The following is a 24,105-nucleotide window of genomic DNA, read 5'->3' on the forward strand; positions in this document are numbered from 1 at the left end:
TCAAATAAGTTGCAGAAACACTGGCTTAAACTTGTTTCCTTCGAGAGCAGAAAAGAGAACTTGCATTTTTTGAGGCCTGAGAATGTGTCAGAGGTGTTATTTCACATGAGCTTCTTTGGTTTCATAACTATCCTTCAACATAGGCATTGCTATACCCATTTTGCAGGTGAGCAAACTGAGGCTCGTGGAGGCCAAACTGATGGTTTAGAACCTATAACAGCCCTGGTTTGTCTTGACTCCAAAGGCAGAGGCCTTGCCACAACAGGAGCTACACAACCACACAACCACACACACACACACACACACACACACACACACACACACACACGGGACAATGTTCCCTCCTGCCACCGGGAGGGGAGTTTCCCAAGGAGGCGGCTCATGTTTAATGCTGACGACAGGAGGTAACATTTATTGAGCAGTTGCTGTGTGCCAGGTACTCTCCTAACTTCTACATATACCACCCGCTTAATCCTGCCAACAGCCTTGGAGGTGGGTGCTGGTGTGATCCCTACCCTCTTCCAGCCTCCTGCCTAGGGGCTGGGCATGTAACTGGACAGGTAAGAGGAAAGCAAACGTTGGCCGGGGGTCCCTGGGAATATTACTTGCTCTCTGAGACCCTCTCCCCACCCTGCAGCTCCGTTTCCCACTTCGATAGAGGTGCCATGAGGAGGCACGGCCTGGAGCAGAGATGCCGTCTTGCAGCCACGAGGGGAAGGCCCCGGGAGGGACCCACCCAGACCCACCCAGACCCACCCAGACCCACCGGGTGAGGGTGTCGCGCCAGCGGTGGCACTGCTCCCTCTGGACTTCTCATTCCTGGAAGTAACTGCACATCCTAATGGCTAAGCTATGCGGCGCCCAATGCCCTCCTGTAACCTCCCGTGACCTCCCCCTTTGGAAAGGACAGCCTGGGGCACACTCCTGGGGAAGAAGCAGGGAATGCACCCACCTTTCTTCTGTCGGACTCGCAGGAAATAGAGGGCGGCGATCAGCAGGGCCACCAGCAGGGCACACACCACGCCCACCGCGATGAAGATGCCCTTCAACTTCCCAGGATCAGCTGGGGACAAGGCAGAACAGAGGCTTCAGGCGCCAGATGAGAACCAGAGAATCGCCACCCACTGCTCTCCGCACCCCTGGACGGGCCCGTTAACTGAGAGCATCTGGCTGGGTCTTCTCAGGCGTTTTGAGCCTCCTGGGCACGTTCATGGTTCCGCACACACGTCCCCACATGGGTCAACTGCGGGTAACACACAAACCATGCTGAGGTGCCAGGGGGAGACCGCATGGTGCTGCAGCCGTGGTGGAAACCGGGCTGCAGGATGGGGCAGACCTATCACTCCCGGGGAACAGCCTGTTCTCCGCATCGGCCTGAACCGGTGGCCACCGAGGCGGCACAGGCCCATTCAAACTCCGAATCTCAATGGGGCGGGGAGGAATGGCCGCTTGCAGGTGAGCAGTGGGCTCTGCAGACCTCTCAGGGGCCGCCCGGGATTAGTGCCCGGGGCCCAGGCAGAGGGGCTCTGAGCCCAGACACTGAATGACACAAGGACTTGGCTGGCCCCGGGGCACAGGGAGGGAGCCTACACCGGAGCACAGTGGGCCGCGGGAGCAGGGCTGAGCTGCAGAAACGTGGGTTCAAATCCACGCCCCTAGTTGTGTGACCTTGAGCCAGTCACCTGAACCTCCACACACTGGCTTCCCTTGTGTTACTGAGGCCAAGAATAAGCTCTACCACGTTGGATGGCCCTGAGGATTAATCAGCAACTAACCAAACAACCAACTCACGCACTCTTTCCTCCTGTCTACAGGCATTTCCTACTATGTGCTGGGCTGAGGGCCAGGAAGCTGCGATGCCGGGGTTGCTAGCAGCTGAGACTCCGAGCTAGGGTCACAGCGCCTCTCCTTCGGCACTGGCAGCAGCAATCGGAGGCCCAGAGAGAGGCACTGACGGGCCCAAGGTCACCCAGCAGGTCTGGGTCAGGGCCAGAGGTCGGCCGCACATGCTGCTCTAAGTGCAGGCCTCCCATGAGAAGCAGGCATCGGGGACATCCAAGGGCACCCTGACAGGGCCCCGGCCTTCGTTGGAGCTCTCTGGCCCCTTGAAGGATGCACAAAGGGAAGAAACGGCCTTTACTCTAACCAACTCAAAGGCTCTGCTGTGGCCAAGGCACAGCCATGCTAACGATGGAACATTCCTCACTGGCACCGAAGCGCCAACTAGGTGCTGCCATTGTGAAGAAAGAAGGGAGACGCACGCCAACACGCCGGAGGGGTGCTGGGTGGCACCCTGCACCTGTGACTCTCCCAGGAGGTGGCAGCATTACCAGCGTCTTCATGAGCACGCACTCGGGCCTAGAAATGCTCCTTGGGAAATGGTCCCATAGAAACAGCTGCCCGTGTAGCACAATATGCACAAGGACATGTACCGCAGCAGCGATTACACTGGACAGAAGCCACGCACATCTGGAAGCCCCACCCCGCTCCCTGTGGGGCAGACGTGCAATGGCAGCCAGGGGACCAGGCAGAGGTCAGAAAGAGCCAGGAGGAGGCAGGGGCCGACATGGCCGGTGAATGCAGTGACTGCGAGAAGAAAGCCAGAGGCAGGGCACTGTGAGGGCCCCCCGCCCTCCCTCGCGCTTTCTTTTCTTAATGTACATTGATGTCAAAAGATCTATAAAGTATGTACCAAACTATTACCAGTGGTGACTGTGGAGTGTGGAGTTTGGGGAGGGGAGCTCACTTCAAAATGCTACTTTCTATCTACAGACTTCTAGGTTGTTCTGTAATAAGCATGAATTACTCCTTATAACAGTAAAGATAAAATTTAGTCAGAGCCGGTCAGTTAAAATGGGGGCCTCACCAGAGGATTCATCTGGGTCCTTCTGGTGAGCCAGGGCCTCCACGGTGATGGTTTTGGTGACGGCCGGCTGCCCATCGTGCTCCACCTGGCAGGTGAGCACCGCATCCTCCCTGTGGGCAGACAGATTCACGAGGAGCCAGCTGCTCCCACTGAAGGTCCCATCCTTGTTCTCTACGAGGGTCGGGGCCGTTTCTGTTCGGGACGTGTTTCCGTTCTCCAGCCAGGTCAGCTGTAGGCGCCGGGGGTAGAAGTTCTTCACCAGGCAGGTGACGTTCTTCTGTTTCTCTGACACCGTCTGCTGGGTAACCTCCAAGGTGGGCGGAACTGAAACAGCACAGGGCACAGCTCTGACCTCATGGGACACAGACCACCCAGGGCGGCTCCAACCTGAGCTCCCCCACCACAGTAAGGGGATCTCAAAGGGCAGGTGCTCAGACACCGATGGTGCTCTTTCATATGAATGAAATCACTAAGAACAGGAGCCTGCACACAGTAGGTGCTTAGGGACTCACAGCTCCTGTGAGAGTAATATGACTAAAGTAAACAAGCACAGGCTGGCATGTAGTTGAAATATAACTGTAGAAAAATAAATGAAATTGCCAAGCACATAGGAGCTTGGCTTATAGTAGGTGCTCAGTTATTGGAGTTGCTATTGGTAAAGTACCAAGTACTGTGGTGGGTGTTCACCTGACAGCTGCTATTAAACAGTGGTGAGTGACAGGCACATCCAGGTGCCTGGTGAAGGGAAGGATTGTCAGAAATTAGATTCCAGGCAATTCCAGGCCTGGAGCAAAGAGCACGGGGAAGAGCAGGCTGGGAGGACAGGGGCCAGGTGTGGCTTGGGCTGGGTGTGAGGGACATCTACCTCGGATGGCCTCAGACAAGTTGGCAGTCCCACGAAGAGGAGAGTCCCCCTGTAGGGTGTCGTGGGCCACCTGGCAGATGACCTTGGAGCGAACATCCCCCGGGGCCAGCCGCACCGTGGCTGTGCTGGAGACGCTGTAGGAAGGGCTGTCTCCCTCTGGGTCCACGGTGGTCTGGGAGGCTGGGAGCTCATTCCCATCCTTGAACCATTTCAGGACGATGTTTCTCGGGGAGAAGCCGTGGGACTGGCAGGTGAAGCTCACTGTCTGCCCAGGCGGCGACCTGCCCGTGGGGCCCGATACCACAGGGGGAGAGGGTTTGGCTTTAAAAGGAACATAATGAACAACGAACATGACTGTGAATATCACCACTAACCATAAGCATTCGACACTGTCAAAACCTTATCGTATACTGTTGTGTTTTTTTTATCCTATTAATTCCAGGGGTGTCATCATCCCCATCTTACTTGGGAGGACACTTATTGAGTGAGGGGCAGGGCCAACAAGCAAATCCAGGCCTGAGTTTAAAGTCACCTTCTTTCCTCTCCAGGTGATGTCCCACCAGCTGGCTCAGGGACAACATTACTGAGCAGCCTCACCCTTCATACTAACTCCCCTAGCTGGCCTCTCCTAGAAATGTCCCAGATGTGAACGCAGAGGAAGCAGTGGGGCAGCAGGACCCCATGGCAGCTGGGCCCCAGATGGCCAGGGAGCAGTCCAGTTCCCATCTGTGAAATGGGGCAGCAGGCATTTCTCCTTCCCGGCGGCAGTGCGGGCTAAATCAGGCAATGAAAGCCTTTTTGCTTTAGCAAAACAGAAGATGCTTCACAAAAATAAAGAAACACAGATCCATTTTGGACTGAAAGTGTATCCAGAGCTCTCCCTTCCGGTGTTCATGAGCTACTCCACAGTTCCCATTCGTTCCACAAACACTCCAGCGGGGTCTGTCTCATCTGGGCCAGTCCCTGAGTTTGAAAGGGAGAAGACAATGGGATGTTTTTTTTCTGAACTTGGGTTCTTCTCTTGGGTCAGTTTTGGGTTTGAACACACAGATCACTGAGTGCTGAGAAAGCCAAAGGTGGTTTATGTCCTAATCTTTATTAAAGTAGAAGAGGCACAGACACAGGCCTAGGAGCAGGCGGGACTCCTGTGTCCTGAAAGCATCCACACACGGGATCAAACGAGAGAGCAGCTTCTCCCTGTAGAAGGGGCCTGCAGGGCGTCTCCACATTGTGAGTTCTTACCCAGCACCTTCGCTAACAGTGGGCAAACGCCAAACATTAACAAGAACTTGCATCTGTAAATATCTAACTTGCTTCCTGAAACTCATCGAACATTTGAGGACATAGATAAGGGAGTGTCACTTGAATCATCAAGTGCTAAAAACACCAGCAGCCTGGACGCCCCTGGAGATGCTGGGATCAGTTACCGTTTCTTGAGAAAACCTGGCATCCTGATGCTGGGCTGGTCCCTCTGTGCCCTCAGCCCTGAAGGCAGGCCCTGGGTGGTCTCACTTAGGGGATGAGGCTGAGATAGGGACCCGCTGGTCCAGGGCACACAGGGAGGAGAGGCAGGGCTCATCTCACCACTCACAGGACCGATTACTATTAGCATCTCGGTTCTTTATCCTTGAGCCTCAGGGTCTGGCTCTGTACAGAGTGGCTGAGAACACCATCCTGGTAAGGGGAGTGAGAATGTATGTCACAGAGCCTGGCATACAGGGGCGGACAAAACACAGAGTTTATTCTTATATTCTTATTTATTAATTATTGTATTATTTTCCATACAAACAACTGCAAACCGACTTTTGCCCACCCCTGTACAGTAGGTGCTTAATAAATAACACCTACCATTGTTATCATAAGACCTGGCCTTACAAGTTCTGAAACTACCTATTTGTTCTTTTTTAAAAAATATATTTTTTAAATTGATTTCAGAGAGGAATGGAAAGAGAGAGAGAGAGAGAGAGAGAGAGAGATCAATGATGAGAGGGAATCATTGATCGGCTGCCTCCTGCACACCCCACACAGGGGATTGAGCCAGCAACCCGGGGTTGGAACCGTGACTTCCTGGTTCACAGGTCCATGCTCAACCACTGAGCCACCCTGCCTGCCCACGCCCTATTTGTTCTTTAGGCAGTAAGACTGCAAAACAAAAGCATAGCGGAAACACCAAGAAAAGTCTCAAATCCTGCTCCCCGCAGCTGCCGTGCAGAACTCAGATGAAAAAAGCAGAGAAACCACCAAATTATGGTTCTCTCCCTCTTTTTTTAATGATCCCCTCAGGAAACAAGTTCGGCAAAATGACTTTCAAAACACACAGGAGATCACAGGCGTTTCCCTTCAGGTTAGCTCTTCACAGAAGCAGGAAGCATTTTGCAAAAAGGAAGGACAGGTTTTGTCAGTGACGTTTTGGTGTGTAGGGGCAGGAAGGGCTCTGGGGCTGAGCAGGGGTATCTGTGGGGATGCCGACCCTGTTTAGACACACAGGTGTTTAGAGATGGGAGGGTGTCCCAGCAGTGGAGCTCGGATCTGAACAGGGTGCTGGGCTGCCCCTCCTCGGGGTGGAGAGGACAGGGTGCCACTCTCAGCCAGGCCTGTGCCGTAAGAGGTGTCCCTGCCACTCCACTCGGGCTCATTTTCTTGGGCCTCTGATGAGCTGTCACGGGCACATGCTACTCTGAAGCACTTGCACCCCTAAAGCTGTTGTTCTCTCAGCCCCAGCAGCAGGGGGGGCACCTTTGTGTGTGTGTGTGGCGGGGGGGGGGGGGGGGGGGGAATGCAAGGTTTCCTGTGGCCTCAGAGAACATCTAGCTTAGGCTGTCTGCCTGGCTCTGCATTAACATCCCCTGGGAGTTAACAATTCAGCTGCCAGGCCCACGTCTGAGCAATTAAATCAGACTTCCTAGGGTGGAGCCAGGGACTAGTGACCACAGTTTCCCAGGTGATTCCAATGAGCAGCCAAAGTTTAAGCCCATTTACACTGAGGCCTGGAGAAGACAGTGACCTGTCCAAGGTCCCATGGCTTTGGCCTATCATAGCTCACATCAGACATGTGCACAGCTGTCTCACGATGGGCTGACATGTGCACAGCTGTCTCACGATGGGCTGACATGTGCACAGCTGTCTCACGATGTTCACTGAACATTTACTACGTGCCGGGCCCTGCTCTGAGCACCTCACATGTATTCACTCAGGCCCCATAGCTGCTCTGTGAGGTCAGTGCTGTCACTGACAGAAGAGGAAACCGAGGCACAGTGTGGGGACTGATGGGTCAGAGGTCACAGAGCCGGGAAGTGGCAGAGCTGGGATGTGAGCTCATGCAGGGGGCTGGCCCATGCTCTCACCCACTGGGCACTGACCCTCAGTAACACCCCGAGCCCCTCTATGGCTTTCTAGACATCCTCTCCTACCTTCACAGACCCCTGAGCGGGAGCTGTGATGGTCACCACTTCACAGATGGGGAAACTGAGGACTCCTAGGAAACAGACTTGCCTGAGAGCGCCTAGCTGTGGGGTGACACCACTGCCCACTGAGGGTCTGTGCTCTCAGCTGTATCCTCACACTTTCCTGCAAAGGGTGGTGAGACCATCCACTGTCTACAGGTGGGGAAACTGAGGTCCAGCAAGAGAAACTTGGCCACACCATGAAACAGCACCTGATTTTGGGGTGCTACTCTGTGCTGGGGTGATTCAGACAGAGCACCTCAAATCCTTCACCTTTCCTAAAAGGAGTCCATGATTATTATCATTTTACAGGTGCGAAAACTGCTGAGACAAGTGAAGGGGCTGTCTCCTCCACCAGCACCATGTCCGGGGGCATTTTCTGTGGCCCCAGGCTTCATGTCCTTCGACAGAGTAAGTGTACCACCTCACAAGCCCAACACTGACTGCCAGTCTCCTCTTTCCTCGCTGAGATTCCTGACTTCAAGGAATTATAGGGAGGAGTGCCCTCCAGAGCCCAGGCCGGGGGCCCTGCAGCAACAAATGGGAGAAAGGGCTCCTGACAGTGAGTCTAGACCAGGGGTGGGCAAACTTTTTGACTCGAGGGCCACAATGGGTTCTTAAACTGGACCGGAGGGCCGGAACAAAAGCATGGATGGAGTGTTTGTGTGAACTAATATAAATTCAAAGTAAACATCATTACATAAAAGGGTACGGTCTTTTTTTTTTTTTTTTTTTTTTTTAGTTTTATTCATTTCAAACGGACCGGATCCGGCCCGCGGGCCGTAGTTTGCCCACGGCTGGTCTAGAGTATGACCTCCTGCTCACTGGGGCCGCAGGGCCCTCTAGGACATGCCCCCTCCTCTCCCTCAGTCTGCAGAGACAGGGATGCTGCCCACGGCGGTGCTGGGGCTCAGCGACCCCTCTCTGCTCTGTCCAGGCCACTGAGCCAGGCGGCTCCTGCGGCTGCTCAGTGAGGAAAACTCCACAAAGCAGGGAAGGCCTCCTGGATGCTTCTCTATGCTGAGCCATGTGGTTGAGAACAGGGTCAGCCCATCGTGAGACAGCTGCGTACATGTCTGATGTGGGTTGTGAAGCTGACCTGCCTCTTTCACAGGACCTTCTTGTAAAATGCTTCTTGATGAAGAACAGAACAATTCAAGATTTTAAAGAGAGAGGTTTGGAGCGTTCTCCACATTCTGACAAGCACAGTGGGGTGTGGCAAGAAGCAGGGCTGTGAGGCCGCTTAGGGTTCAATCTTAGCTGCTGTACCTGCTCTTCAGTTAGGTCCTCCTCTGAGCCTCAGTGTCCTCATCTCTCACAAGGGCCAACAGAGAGCCCCTGCCACCACACTGGCTGTCAGAGTAAATGCCATGAGGCTCCTGACCTGTCCCACTGCCTGCTTTCTAGCCAAGGCATGACTGAGCAGGCAGATGGGCAAGGGGAATGAGCTCTCTACCAGGAGGCAGCAGATATGAGTGGTGATGGAGCCACTTACACCTGTGATGGCCTAGGCAAGGGACACACTATTGGGAACGGTTGTAATACCTGAAAATTCGGAATAAAGCCACCCGCCCTGCCTGTGTCCAGGAGTTGTGGGGAGACCCCGTTGCCACCATGTCTAGGAGGAAAATTTGGCAATACCCACACAAATTAGAATGCACACACCCTGTTTCCTAGCAATGCCACTTCCCCTGAGCACCTCCCTGTTGAGTAGGGTGACCCATGGACAAGGGTATCCCTTGTGTCACTGTGTGACTAGCCCAAGGCTGGGAACAACTCACGTCCATCAACAGAAGACAGCGAATGAATGATGCTGTCTCCACAGGCCAGAGGGAGGCAGCTGTTGAAGGAGGGGCAGTTCTAGGTGCTGATTCGATTTGGGGTGATGTGGCTGACAGTAGGGGGAGGTTCCCCATCACCTTGGGGATCAGTGTCTGAATGTGAGGAGCATCTGAACCTTTGAGAAAACAATGGAAGGAGGATTCTGGCTCCTTGTTCAATGGTTTGGTGTAATTGGCTTTTATTCAGCACCTACTATGCACCAGGTCTTCCATGGGGAGAGGGTCCTACACCCAGGCAGGAAGGAACCTGCCTGGAATCAGATTGGGTTTTGGAATGGGCCCCTCACTAACTGGCCATGCGACGGAGGGCCTGTCACCTCTTGGCCGCAGGCGCCCTCTGTGCCTGGGAGGGTTGGGATGGATGGTCTAAAGGTGCTGACATTCCAGGATTCGGGATCCGGGGCCTCTGGCAGAAAACCCCAACGGAGCACTTTGCTGCGTCTACGGGGTGACTCCTAAGTCACCACACGGGGAGCCTGCTCCCTGGGCGAGGGACAGTCTGAGATCACTCTGCTGGGAGCCTCAGTGGCAGTGTGACTGGTCCCTGAAATAGAGGGGTTTATCGGACAGACCCACAGTGAACGCCCAGCCTCTGGCCATCCCCTCCCCCCAGGGTTGTAGAGTCAACAGCGAGTCTGTGCCTCAGGAATTCTTCTCGCCTGGTACTTCTGAGGATGAAATAAAGAAACCAGGTCTTCTTCTCTTTGCTCTGGAAATATTTCTCCCCACTGGAGGGAGAGAATGGAGCTTCGTGGGGGCAGAGCCATTGCCTGCTTTGTTCTGCAGCTGCCTCAGCACCCAGCGGAGCCTGGCTCACAGCAGGTGCCCAGTGGGTGTCACTAAGGAGGAGCCTCAGCCCCATTGAGGGGAGCACTCCCTGGAGGTGGCGAGGTCTGCCCTTGTGATGGGCAAGTCACTCAGACCTTCAGTTCCCTCATCCCTGCAACCAAGGGCCTGACAGGATTGAAAGGCCAGGGCTGGGGAGCCAGACAAGCAGGGGTTCCAGACTTTTCCCACCACTGACCAGCCGTGGTGGCTGAGCAAACAGCATGACATCTCCAGGCCTCAGCTTCCCTGATCTGCAGACGGTGAAATCAGACCATGAATCAGAGCAGGACTATAAGCACCCACCTCCGCACCTGACTCTTAGTTGTTCACAGAACTGAGGGCATCTTTATTGACTGTGTCACACATGAGGGACAAAGGGTCCCCCTGTACTCACCACTCACGGTGAGCTGAGTGCCTGCTCCAGATTTGAACTCCGTGTCATCACCACCTCCTTTCTGGAACTTCACACAGTAGTAGGTCCCTGTGTCTGCTGGGGTGATGTTACTGATGCGGATGGAGAAGTCCAAGTTGTCTCTCCTCGTGGCATCTGCAACACTTGTTACTCGGGGCGAGTGGCCTCCTCTGAGACTGTAGATTAACTCCCGGCCTGGCCCTGTCCCTCTGAACCATAGGACGGGCCCCACCGGAGTCAGGGTGGTCACGGTGCAGCTCAGAGTGGCCGTCTCTCCAGCTGCGACATACACTGACTTCTGAGGCTGAATCACCTGCAGCTCCTCACCTGCCACTCCTGGAGAGAAGCACAGAGCAGTTATTTATTCACCATTTGGGAGCCTGTGGGCTCGGTCAGTATTTATCAACAACAGCTTTCATCGACCGAGTGCACACCCTGAGCAGGCCTTGAGCCCAGCACTTTGCATGTGTCATACATGTAACCCTCACAACCAACCTTTAATAAGGGAGCTTATAACAAACGTTGAAACTGAGGCCCAGAGAGAAGTTAAGTGATGTGGCAGAGAGTGGGTTTGAGACCTGAGTCCTCCCTGGAAGTGTCATGTCTGAGCTGGGCTCTGAATTCAAGTCTGAATTTAGCAGGAAGAAAGGGGCAGTGTTCCTATCAGAGGGAACAGCATGGGCCAAGGCTCAGAGGTGGTGGCAGCCTGGTGTGTGTGGGGTTCTCTGGGAGTTTAGACTATGATTGGGGCCTGGCCCAGGAAGCAAGCCCCCAGCAGGAAGCCAGACTAAGCAGCTGGGGCTGGAGCAGGCTGTGAGGCAGTGAAGCAGGAGGACTTGGGTTCGGCTCAGGTCTTACGACTGTGACCCTGGCCATCACTTGGGCCACCGAGAAGTTCCAACAGGGACTCTTGTGAGTGGGCCTGATACTGTGCATATGTGAGCACTGCCCTTAGTAGGGCAGGTCCCCCTTCTGTCCTCTGAGTCTTAGTGTCCTCATCTGTCAACTATATGGCCCCTTTCTGCAGACCAACCAACAGGCCTGGGCCAGGACAGAGTCAAAAGGAAGCATCTGGGCCCTGGCTGGTTTGGCTCAGTGGACAGAGTGTCGGCCAGCAGATTGAAGGGTCCCAGGTTCGATTCTGGTCAAGGGCACATGCCCAGGCTCGATCCCCAGTGGGGGGGCGTGCAGAAGGCAGCCAACCAATGATTCTCTCTCATCACTGATGTTTCTAACTCTCTCCTCCCTTAAAAAAAAAAAAAAAAAAAGGAAGCATCTGGCTTTTGAAGCCATCTGACCTGTCTGAAACCTGGCTCACCTTTTATTTACATGTAACCTAGCGTATCCATTGGTTTTGAGCCTCAGTTTCCACCTATAAGATAAAGACACCCCTAGCACTCTCTTTAAGTCACTTAGCACCAAGTTGGGCACAGGGGAAGCTGCTGTCATTGTAAAATTTATAAGGAATACGTGAGGGAGGTATGTTGCTGGCACTGATGGTCCTGTAGACCAGGGTGCTGGGCACCCACAGGCGGCGGGCATGGTCAGGCTACAAGGGGTCTAGGCTTGGCAGCTGGAAGGAGTCCTAGAGGTCGGGGGTGGGAGGGGCCTGAGCCCCACATTGGAGAGAACTGGGGCACATGAGACATGTGGGGGAGGAGTTGGGGGAGGGGAGGCCACAGCCAGGAGGATGAACAGGCAGGTGGAGATGCTGTGAGAAGGGCCACAGGCGCTCAGAGCAAGTCTCAGCCAGGGCCCTGATTCCAAAGAAGGTGGGGGTGGGGAGAAAGGACAGATCATAAAGACTGTGGAGACACACACACACACACACACACACACACACACACACGGATTAACTTGACACTGCAGAGACCAGAGATAGGCAGAGGGAGACAGAGTGAGAGAGTGAGTGAGACAGAGTGGGGGGGCAGGGGGGCGAGGGTGGCAGCCTGCTACAGCTGCAGACCATCTGGTCTCTGCCCGGTGCTCCCCTCACCCACAATGTGACCCTGTCCTGCCCTGACCTAGGCCACCATCGCCTTGTATATCAGACAGGGTTTGGGCTGATTCCCTGAGCAGCGGCCTCTGGTCGGGCAGGAGGGAGACTTTGTGCATTTGCCCACCAGCCAGTGGCCTGGCACCACCCCACAGGCAGGAGCAGGGAATCCGAGGGAAGGGAGGCCCAGGGACTCCACTGCCCTCACTGCGGGCAGCCCAGGGCTTCAGGACAGGCCTCTCTTCCCTCCCCTGCCTCTTGTCCCAGCCCTGATTCCCATGGTAGGTGAGCCAGGACTCAGATCGGCAGCCTGAGGGCAGCCGGACCCTCACGGATATAGGGAAGAACCCCGGGTCCACAGAGGACGGGGTTGGGGTGTTGCTGGGGGCCAGTGTGTGAGAGGCACACAGGGGAGGCTGGCAGAGACCCCGAGACACCGGAGGCAGCACCAGCAGCTGCCAACAGCATCCAGCTGGTACATCCCAGTGGCTCTGCCTTCCAGCACGGAGACTGGGGAACTGGAAATGCCGCCGGGGGCAGCACAGGCTGGGACCTGCAGGCCAGGGAACTGGGGCCCCTCCTAGCCAGCTGAGCCCCGCCCTCCCTGGGCTCCCACTCCACCTTCATGAATTGGAGGAGCACCCCCACTCCCGATAACGTCTGACACTGTTGGACGGGGGTGCTTGCAACACAGATGCTGCTTAAATTTGAGTTTGCATCCCATTATGATCAGATGTATTATTTCTATTCCTGATTTTCTCTGGCTTGTGACGTCCCCCCAAGCAAGATGTAGGATCCACGAGGGTCTCTTCCCACCCTGTCTACAACCGTGTCTGACACACACCAGGCCTTCAATAAACACGTCGAGGGCATGCATGAACGAAGGGAGGAGGGGTTTCCTTGCTCCCAGGAAAACCCCTCTCCGAGCCTCTTTCCTTATCTGTTAATGGGCAAGCCTGGAGCCTGGGACTGCGCCTGGCCCACAGAAGATGCCTGTGATCCATGGCAGTTATTATTATCTTCATCAATAACACCACGCGGGGCTGTGAGTCAGCGGCTGTGAGGGGAGCGGTGTGAGCAGGGGAGGCTGCAGAACAGTCGTGCGCGTGTCGGAGCAGGTCTATTCTTGTGGTGCCGTCGGAGGCCCGCAATCACACCCGGGCAGGCGACAATAAAATCTGGAGCTGTGTAGGGCTGCCCTCCCCACCCCTTTTAAGTTCTCTACCAACTGCAGCCAGATTTCGGCGGCTTAATTAATTAGCTAGTGTTTAGAAAGCGTTTGAAGAATTTTAAAAGTGCGACGTAAGTGCCAAATATTATTTTAATCTGTGTATGTGTGTGTGTTTTCCAGCAGAGTTTTTTCCTGCTTGCTTGCTTTTCTTTTTCTCTGTAGGTTCTGTTCTGGGAACCAGGCTTGTTAAAACCCACTCCTGCGGTTCTGGGTCTGGGGTCATCATCCTGGCATCCCGGACAAAACCCTCTCCTGCCCTCCTGGCAGAGAGAGAGGCTGTCCAGGGGCCTGAGCCACCCGTGTGGGCGGAGGGTTGCTGGGCGGGCATTCTCACACGCTGCTGGTGGGAGTGGAAATTGGAGCCTCCTTTTGGGAAAGCAGTTTGGCAGAATGTACCAAGGGGGTGGGAGCTGTTTGAGGTGGGGTTCCTGCATAACGATCTTGAAAAAGTTGGGGAAAACCCCAAACAGGCAATGAAAGGGGGTGGTTCGGGGAATTGTGGCCTATCCCCTAGATGGAATTGCAGGTAGCCATAAAAAGCGGCCATCATGAGGCCGGTGGTCATCTGGAAAATTCTGCATGGCATAATTTGAAATGATGTTGTGATTATGCAAATAATACCTGTTCATTGCAAAGCACTTAGAGAAAACAAAAAAGTATAAAAACAAAATAATGATCGCAGAATACCACCAAGGACAACTGAGATCAACATTTTGATATAGTTAAAATATGAGTGAATAAAAACAATGTAAAATCAGACTCAGATAAATACAGCTTCTAGGATGTGCAAACCTTTTGCTTCATGTATTCAGTTCTGACCAAAATGAAAAACTGGAAATACCCTAATGTCCAAGAAAAGGAGACTGGCTGGTCCCATGATGTTGAACCCCCCACATGATGACCGAGTCTACAGCCACGAAAATGATGGTGTAGAATTTCAATTATCGACACAGAGATATATTAGAAATCGACAGGGAGTTACTGAGTGGCATGTTCAGCGTGATCCCAAACTTCTAGTTTTGAAAAAAAATGAAGTATGATATTAAAGATTAGCAGTGATTAATTGTGAGCAGTAGACTTACAAGGGATTTTGTTTTTATGTGTTCTGTTTGCATTACTTGTGCAATAAAAAAGAAGGGAAAAGCTATGCTCTTGGTATGCTCCTGACTTCGTAAAACAAAATAAATCTGTATATAAATAAACAGCTGCAAGGTGGTATACAAAGCTATAAAACACTTCTCTCGTTGGATCGTGAATCTAAAGCCGATGGGTTTCTCTTTTCTTTTCCTTCTATTTGGGGGATTTTTCAGATTTTCTAAACTGGATGAATATTAAAGAATATTTACAGTATCCCACTGAGTAATGAGAAGAATCTACGTGTGTAATATGTAGGTTACATACATGTTTGTTGTTTGACTGAACCTCCCTCCCAAGAAGTCTGCCTGTTTTGTTCACTACTCCTGATACAGTGCAAGGCACAGAGTAGATGCTCATTAAACAGTTGCAGACTGACTGACCGATCAAATGTCTAGGGAAAAAGGTCTAGAATGATAAACACCGTAATGTTGAGGTGTGTTATGACTGGGAAATAGGACCGGGGTGGCACATTTTCTTTTTACTCTATGATAAACAATATATTTAAGCCTCTTTTTTTTTTTTTTTTTTTTTTCAGTGAACATTTACTGCTCTGGGAACAAAACTAAAGGAATGAGATAAAACGTGTGAGCAAGTTTTCTAATGGAAGAAGTCAGCACAGTGGGTGGTGCCTGCCCTGTGTGCTTGTTGCAAGAGGAACTGTGTCCACAGGATGCGGGAGCCCACAGTGCCGGGGTGGTCAGGGATGAATTACTAGAATCTACTGTGCGCCAGGCCCTGGGCGAGGGGCTGTGGACGGCTCTGTCCTTGGCCTCCTGGAGCCTGCTCACGAGCAGAGAAGATAGACTTTAAGAAATAAATCAAGTGATTACATTTGGAGTGAACCACAACCTCTTAGACAAGTGACTCCTGCCGCCATCTCCGACCCCATCCCGTGACCTGCTGCTCCCACCGCCCCGTCTCCTCCACAAACAGGCCGAGAGGGTGAGAGATGGAGCCAGGTGGGGGCTGAGGACAGACCAGCAGGCCTGGGTATGTTTTTTTTTTCTGTGTTCATGCCTGGCTTTTGAGACTAAGAAACAATGAAAACGATGTTCATTAGGAGTGAAAAAATAAGCAGGGGTGCTCTTCTGATGGAAAAACAAATCAACTGAGAACCGAACCTTGCTGGAAAGAAACAGGGCCCCTGTGATCCCTGGACGTGATTCCTGCACCGAGGCACAGAGAACAAGGCTGAAGCACACGTTTGCCCAGAGCCAGCCTTTCCCAGGCCACTGCTCACTGCCTCGCGCGGGGGGGGGGGGGCGGGGGGGGGGGCCTCGGGACTGGATGGAGGCCACCCACCAGGTTTGCGCAAACTTGAGAAGCCCTGGGCCTGAGGCTGTGGCCGGAGCTCCGGCTGTGCCTGAGGCTCAGCCTCCCCAGATGGTTCAAATGACACCCACCAGCCCCGCTCAGCCTCACAGCGGGGAAGCGTGGCACCCCTTCCCTGGCTACAGTCATGATCATTACTGCGGGGGTGGGGTGGGGGAGCTGCTGGTTTATCAGCCCACGAGCACAGCAGCGCCTCCTCAGGCGCCCCCACTGCATCTTCTGGGTTATGATCCGATGGCGGTGAGTGTGCAGTGCAGGAGTGTGGCTGAGTAAGCACATGGGAGGGAAAGGGAGCAGATGTGGGCGTGTACACACATGTGCCTGAGGGTGCCAAGTGCAAGCACTCACACACGTATGCATGGGGGGCATATACACAGGTGAGCATGTGCAGAGATGATGCGTGTGTGCGGGAATGTGCAACTCGGAGTGTCTGAATGGGGGCCAGCCACAGGGGCACGAGGGGTGTGAACTGTGTGCACAAGTATCTGAATCCTGGCTGGCGTGGGAGTGTGTGAGCATGTGGGTGGCACGAGAGGGTGTGTCTGAGCCTGAGGGTGTGAGCAGATGCCTGGGCGGGGTGTGAGGGTGACAGGGCGTCTGAATGCGCCTGCAGGGAGGGGAGTGCAGGAGAGACATGCACGTGAGTGGGATGTGTATGTGAGTGTGTGGGTGGAGGGTGTGTGTGCAGGGAGACTACGTGTGCAACAGGGGCGGTGTACACGCAAGTGTGATGTGAGATGTGTGTGCTGACACAGTGCAGGGGAGCAGGGACGACAGTGTGGGGGGCCGGCCCACTGTGTGTGTACATGCGGTGTGTCCATGTGCCCAGCTGTGAACGTGCCTGGCACGTGGGAGTTTCCAGGCACAAGTAGAGGGAGGAGGAGGGTGGGAGAGATGCTTCCTTCAAGTCTATCTGGTGGGCAAGGCCCTGCGTGGCCCCTGGCAACAGCAAGGAGGCTCAAACCTTTACTGACACCTACTTACTACGTGTGGCCACGGGGCACGGCAGTGAAGAGGCCAGCCTGGAGCTCACGGCTCTGGGTGGGGGCCATGGTCTCTGGGCTGACTCATGGCGGTTGGGAGGGCGGGGGGGTGGGGGGGGCCTGTGTGAGTTGATGGCTGTGGACTCTGCAGTTCCCAAGGGAGCTCAGATCCGAGGCAGGTTGACCAGGGCTCCGGCAGCTGTGGCTAGTCATTGATTTTTCTCTGGACTCAGACTGACTCATTCCTGCCCTCTCAAAGCTCACTCTGCTGCCAGCCCCTGTCCTAGATGCCACAGGACACAGCTGGGTAAGACAGGTCCCTGCCCTTGTGGGGTCGAGCCCTAGACATGGGCAATGCCATGTGCAGGGTGATCAGTGAGCAAGAAGAGGGTGGAGGTGGGGGTCTTGGAAGAGGGGTGTTATCTGGGATGGCTTCCTGGAGGTGGTGGCCCCTGAGCTAGGTCCTGAAGGCTGACAGATTCTAGGGAGAAGGGAAGGCATCCCAGGAGGGCAGAACCACATGAGCGAGGATACAGAGGGGAGAAAAGGGCTCTGGACAATCCAGGGACCAGCAGAGTCCTTGCCACATGCTTGTTGGCTGTGAGCAAGCTGGGATAGGGCCAGCCTGAGCCTGGGCTAACCTGGCACCCTACAGGATGGTTTCAGATGCCGTCTGGACAACAGGCCGCCCCTGGGAGCCATCTACTGCTACAAATGTATAAATCCACTGTGCAAAGACACCCCAGGTATTGCAGAAGCTACCACCTGCATTGGACCCAGCAAAAGCGGGGACACACGCGGCCTTGCAGATACGGTGGGGGCAGGCCCAGCAGGCTCAGGGTGCTCTCTCCTCCACCCCCACTACAGGCAACTCAGGGACTGGCACTGTGCTAAGTCCTTGCAGGGGAAGAGTAGATCCTGGTAGGCCCTCCATGTAGCAGGTAAACTCTTAAGGTACCAACAGAGTCTAAAGCTTAGGCTCTGGGGCCAGAGACCAGTATATCTCATTTCTGGGGGTGGCTTGCAATGCCACTTTTCTCTAAGCCCCCACTTTCCCACCTGTGAGCAAGGGCGCACCACCACCTCTCCCTCTAAGGCTTGGTGGTCAGTGGTCAGAAGAGCAGGCTGAGAACTGGACACTTCTCAGCTCCCCTTTGCCCAGCATGTCCCTCTATTAGCAGATCCTGCCAGCTCGACTTCCAAGGCTTGGTCAGCCTCATCTCTCCTTACACCTCTCCTGCACCCCATCCTGCACCTGGGTCCTTGTTTCAGCTTCTTAACTGGCCTCCCCGCCTCTACTTCACTTCTCTCCAACGCACACTTCTCCGGCAGCCAGAGGAGCCTCCGAAACCTGCGCCAGGGAACAGCCTTCCTTTGCTCAGAACCCCCTGCAGGCCCCCCTGCACTCAGAGTGAGACCCAGGATCCTCCGGTGGCACCAGGACCCGACAGCCTTGCTCCCAGTCATGCCAGATTCTCCACTCACCTCAGGGCCTTTGCACTTGCCACGGCCTCTGCCTGGCACTCTCTCCCTCACCTCCTTCAGGCCTACCCGAGGCCTTCCCCGGCCGCCCTGTACAAAATATTACCCCTCAATGCCCCTTGCTCTGCTTTATTTTTCTCATACCACCCACCACCCAACATGCTATGTTCTTGTCCCTCTCCCTCCCCTAGACGTACTCATAAGCCTTCTTAGAGTTAGGATTTGGCTCTGTCCCCGCAGCAAGCTCCAGGTTTACACCAGGCCGGCATTGGGTGAATGCATGTTTTGGTTTGAACTCTGCCATTTAAAAGGCCTAGGACAGGTCTTAACCGCCCCCCCTTCCCGATTCCTCATCTGTAGAACGGGGCTAATGAGAACGGGGTTGCTTTAGGCTGAAATAAGGACAGAGACCTCAGCACGGCGCCTGGCACAGAGGAAGCGCTCAGCGCGGGGCAGCCGTTCTCACGCCCGGGTGTTTCAGGCTGAAGGGGATGACACACAATCACAGCCTTCAGGGTGAGAAGCTATGGGTTCACTCTGAGGCAACACCAGCTCGGCCCCAGCGTGTACACAGATCACTCAGAGCAGGGCCTGAGAGCAGGCTGCTGGCCAGGCGGCCGGCCAGGGGGCAGGGAAGGCCAGAGGCCCAGGGAGTGTTTGCTGGGTTTAGACGAGACCTGCTTGCAGCATGGCCCTGTTTGCAAAGCAGGAAGGAGCGACCATCAGTATGTGTGTGCGGTAACTGCCCTTTGAGGGGAGCCAGGGGAGGCGGGGCAGCATGCACGAACACGCACCCCCACCATTCACCGCACCTAGTGCCTCGACAACCTAAGGACCTTCTTCCTGCTTCCCTCTTGCAGGGGAGAAACTGAGGCCTGGGGAAGCTGAGAACCCAGGTGGCGTCCTCCCAACCTCCACGCCAAAATGCTCCTCTAGACGGCCCGGTGCTGCCGGCCAGGCTCTCCAGGCTCTCATGGGCACAACATGTGGATGAGGCCAGATAATGGGGAGCCCTCACTTAACTGTCACCACAGCCCAGCGAGGCGAGTGCTGCTGTCAGCACCCCCTCCCTACAGGTGAGGAAGCTGAGAGCCTGAGAGGCAGGGAAGAGGCAGAGACGGCGCTTGAACACACACCCACCGTCTGCCATGAAACCTCGTGTGCAAGCGCTTCTCCTGGCGACAGGGTCCCCTCCAGCTCAGGCTCTTGGGATCTCAGGCTGCCAAGGACGCACACACATTTCCCAGCCGAGATAAAGGCCCCCTTAAAAGCGACACGCAGCTATTGAACGGCATTTGCCAAGGTTGCAGCACACTGCTGCCTGCAGCAGACGTCTCCGGACGGACGAGATTTCCCCCAAGCTGACACTATCCACTGATGCCTTTTATAGCGCCTTGTGCAGCTCCCGAAAGCACTTTCCATGGCTCTTAATTCCCTTAACCCTCAACAGTCCCCATGCAAGAGGAAACTGTGGTCGTGTACCCATTTCACAGAGGGACAAACTGAGGCTCAGAGCTGCAAGACACCTGCTCCCGAGCACAGAGCCAGGAAGCAGCACATACTGGATCCATATTCGGGTGTGTGGCCCAAAGCGTGTGCCCTTCCACTGCCTGCCCTGTTAGAGAAGGGCTCTGGGGAGTCATCAAGACGAAGGACAGATGGGCATCAGGGTGGAAGGGACCTGCAGGAGAGCAGCCAGGCTGAGCCTCTGCCTCCCAGAAGGAGAAATTGAGGCCCAGAGGGGCAGCACAGTAAGTCTCAGGTCTCCTGGCTGGTAAGTGATAGAGTGAGGGCTCCACCTGCTCTTTCAGCCCCAAACCATGAAATGATGATCACCCAACAGTAACAGTAATAGTAATAATGGCTAACAAGCATCCAGCACCGACACTGCCGGGAGCATGACAGGCCTCACCAAACCTCCACGGGGGCCCAGCGAGACAGGGCTGTCACTATTCCCATTTCACAGAGGATAAGACTGAGGCTCAGGTAGGAACGGCCATTGGGCCAAGGTCATGACCTGACTCCACCTGCATCTTCATCACAGCACCAGATGGCCTCATACCAGGAAGGGCCCTTTGGGGGACCCTGGGTGGGTCCGCCAAGCCAAACCCTGCCTGAGAGGGCAGCAGACTGTGCCACGTCTCATGTTTTGCCTGCTCATTCCATCATGGTGTCTACATGGGGCAAGTGGTTTTGTGTAGCCGGAACCTTAAGTATAAATTCTGGGGTTTCTTGGCCAACACTGCCCACCCAGGCTGACAGTGATATTTGTGTGCTTCCTGATACTTCAGGGATCCTTGTGTCAGCACGATGGGCAGGGATGTGTGGTGTGCTCCTGGCCCTGGGCTTGGCCACAGAGGGACTGTGTAGTAATTAGGGCACAGCTTGGCCTTTGGACCAGGGTATCTGCCTAGTGACCTTGTGGCTCTGAGCATCTTCCTTAAAATGGGGATCTCAGTACCCACCTATTCCCTTCATTCAACCAATGTGTATTAACCCACCTGCTGCTGCCAGGCCCTGGGCTAAGGTTCTGGGAGACTTCGCAGTGAATAAGACAGACACAGTCCCTACTCTCATGCAGCTTATATCCTATTGGAGGAGACAGGGCTGAAATAATGAAATAAATATAGAAATAGTTAGGGGTTCCAGGAAACAAACAACTTTGGAGCCATGATAAGGTGGGGACCTCTTTTATATTGGGGTGGCAGCTCTGAGATGAGACTGCAACTGGAACACAAAGGAAGCAAAGCCCCGGGGAGGTGTTCCAGGGGCAAGAACAGCAAGTGCAAAGGCCCTGGGGTAGGAAAGAAGTTGGTGCATATGAAGACCAGAAAGAAGGCCGCTGTGGCTGCACCCCAGGGAGAAAGGACAGTCTGACACAAGATGAGGCTGGAGAGACAGATGTGATCCAGAAAATGCCATGCCTCATAAGTAAGGAGTTTGATTTTATTCTAAGGGCAGCAAGAACTACCGAAAAGTTTGGAGCAGGAACAAAGAGGATTCGATTCACTCAGCTCCTATGGGTAAAGAGACTGAAGGGGCCAGAGTGGAAGCAGGAAAATAATGAGGACGCTGCAGTAGTCAGGGGCCTGGGCTCAAATCCTAGCTCTGCATGTATAAGCTGTGTGACCTTGGGCAAGTCACTTCACCTCTCTGAGTCTCAGTTTCTTTATCTGTCCAATGGGTATAATAATAGTTCCCATCTCACAGAACTGTGGCGAGGATTAAATGAGATCATCTACAGAGTAACTATCCTATCACATGGCCTGACATGTTCAATGTCAGGTACTCAATGAACCAGATTCCACTTTTTCTGGCCCTGAATTCTCCCAACTCCCCCACCCCATCTCCCATTACTCCAGCCTCTCAACCTTTCACTCCTGGAACATAGCAAGCTCACGCCAGCCTCAGGACCTTTGCACGTGCTATTCCTTCAGTGTGGAGCACTCTTCTCCTGATATCCCCATGGCTGCTCCATTTAATTCAAGCCTCCACTCCTCAAGGAGGCCCTGCCTCTGTCCCCACTTGACCTTCCATTCCCTCGTCCTGCTTTAGTTGATTCATGGCACTTGTCTCCCCCTCATGGAATGTTTACCGGGTCTGCTTTTATTTCCTCGTTAGCATGTCAGCTCCGTGAGGGCAGTGTTTTGCTTGTATGGTCCACAGTTGTATCCCCAGCACCTAGAGCCACCCCCGGAACATAGTAGATGCTCAGAAAAACTCGTTGACTGAATATTTATAATTAAAACAACCATAAGGACAACCAAGTGGTGAAGATTAAACGTGGAGCTGGCTTTAACTCTCACTGGCTATGTGGCCTTGGGAAGAGCCCAGCTTGGCTTTGGGGAGCCTCAGGGTCCTTCTCTGTAAAATGGGGAGGAAGGACTCCAGGCTTTGGGGCTCATTTTGAGGACTAGACAATGGTGCACATCAAAGTACTGATGGATGAAATGATCCCCAATCTCCAGCATTTGCGTTACAATATTCCCCCACCCCCCACCCCCTGTCAGGTGCGGGCAGGTGAAATAAAAAACAGCAGATCAGTGTGGAAGCTGGGGTTCCCTACCCCATTCCTTCTCATTTTGTGCATATTTGAAATTTTCCAAAATAAAAAGAGGAGGAAAACACAGATTCAAGGCTCAGCCCCTGCTACCCATGAGCTTCCATTTCTGGAGGACACGTGCCCTTGACTAATGGGGCCAGAGCACGGCCCTGGCATCGGCACCCACCCTCTCCACCCGGCTGGAAGCTCATGGCTCATGCCCCGCTTCCAACCTCCCTCCCAATCCTGATCAGCCACCTGATCGCCTTCAGCTCCTGGCGCTCATCTGCAGCCATCTAACACCCTGCGCCCCCAAATGGATGTGCCAGGAAATCTTACAGACACAAAGATCCAATTTTCTACCATTTCCAACTTCCACCTTAGCTGTTTTGCATCTCTGTGGACTGAAGGCCTGGCAGGGCACCTGGCAGGGAAAACTCATCTTGCAGAGGGCTCCCACAAAGACCTGCCCAGGAACGGGCGGCCGAGCTAACAGGAAAGCCGTTTCAGCTGTGAAAATAGAGGCTTCCTTCTCCAGTAGGGGACGGAAACACATCTTGGGAGCAGCTGCCGCCTCCGGGGAGGACACACTGATTGACAGAAACGTGAAAGGAGAACCAGGAAAGCAAGACGCTGGCACCCCCGGGCCTCAGTTCCCCTACCTGTCAAACAGGGTTAAGTGCTGTCCAGTTAACCGCGGGGGCTGATCTGGGTCATCATCTCCACTTGGCCACTTACTGTGTGGCCTTGTGCAAGCTGCTCCACCTCTCTGAGCCTTGTTTCCTCATTGCTCAAATCTGACGGTCACTCCACGTACTCCCCAGGGTGCTGTGAGCGCCACTGGGATCGTACACATGAAGTGTTGAGCCCAGTAAGGGGCCAGAAAAGATGACTCCCAGTATTTTTACTGTAGTCCTTTCCCATGGCATTTGGGATCCTGTCAGACTTCTAGCTTTAATGATGGAAACTTCCAGCACACCCCCATTTTAAAAAGCCTTGGCCTGAACCACAGGGGGCTGGGCTTGGCGCCCCCCCATGCCTTGCCACAGATCTGCTGGGTGAGCCCGCCAGTCCCTTCCTCTCTCCCACTGCCATCAGGTGCTGGAGGAGAGGACTGACAGCTCCCTCAGGCCCCCCTCTGGTTTCCCAGGTCTGGGAACCCACAATGCCAGACCTGTGGACGGGGACAGAGACACCTAGAGGCAAGCTATGCCCACAGCACTCAGTCCCACTAACAGACAATTAAATCACAGAGCTTGGGTTTCTGCTCAACTTATCCATCCCCTGCCGGCATAAAAGCTACAGGGGAAAACCTCCGGCCGAAGACATTCACTCCCTTATCAGCTCTGCTGTCCTGTGAGTAGCCTCTCTGTGCGAGGAGCTGTGCTAGGTGCTTCACAAGAGCAGGGCTTGCTTTCATGGGTGAGGAAATCCAAGCAGAACAAAAATGACGATGACGACACTGGCTGAGACTTCGCTACGTGCCAGGCATGGGTTCCGGCATTTCACACGCAGTAATGGACTTAATCCTTGAAACAGAGCTGTTGATTCATTCTGTTTTACAGATGAGGAAACCGAGACGCAGAGCTCGGTAAGTTGTCCATGCGGATGTTTTTGCTGGGTTCACACCCAGGGGTCTGGCTCTGA

The 24,105-nt window shown here is 54.2% G+C and overlaps 1 protein-coding gene across 2 annotated transcripts in view; it reads right to left on the reverse strand.

Annotated features, from left to right (window-relative positions):
• Positions 1–24,105, reverse strand: part of SIRPA (signal regulatory protein alpha) — a 43,691-nt gene that overhangs the window by 14,006 nt on the left and 5,580 nt on the right. For both annotated transcript variants that reach the window (XM_070420054.1, XM_070420055.1), the window contains exons 3-6: positions 10,238–10,591; positions 3,732–4,052; positions 2,867–3,190; positions 953–1,063 (exon numbers count right to left, since the gene is read on the reverse strand). In XM_070420054.1, coding sequence (XP_070276155.1) covers positions 953–1,063; positions 2,867–3,190; positions 3,732–4,052; positions 10,238–10,591 — 1,110 coding nt within the window. The remainder of the gene's footprint in view (positions 1–952; positions 1,064–2,866; positions 3,191–3,731; positions 4,053–10,237; positions 10,592–24,105) is intronic.

Source organism: Myotis yumanensis, unplaced genomic scaffold (genome assembly GCF_028538775.1).
Source record: "Myotis yumanensis isolate MYYU_CA2020_CCGP unplaced genomic scaffold, mMyoYum1.0.hap1 SCAF_7, whole genome shotgun sequence".
In the NCBI taxonomy this organism is placed as follows: Eukaryota; Metazoa; Chordata; class Mammalia; order Chiroptera; family Vespertilionidae; genus Myotis; species Myotis yumanensis.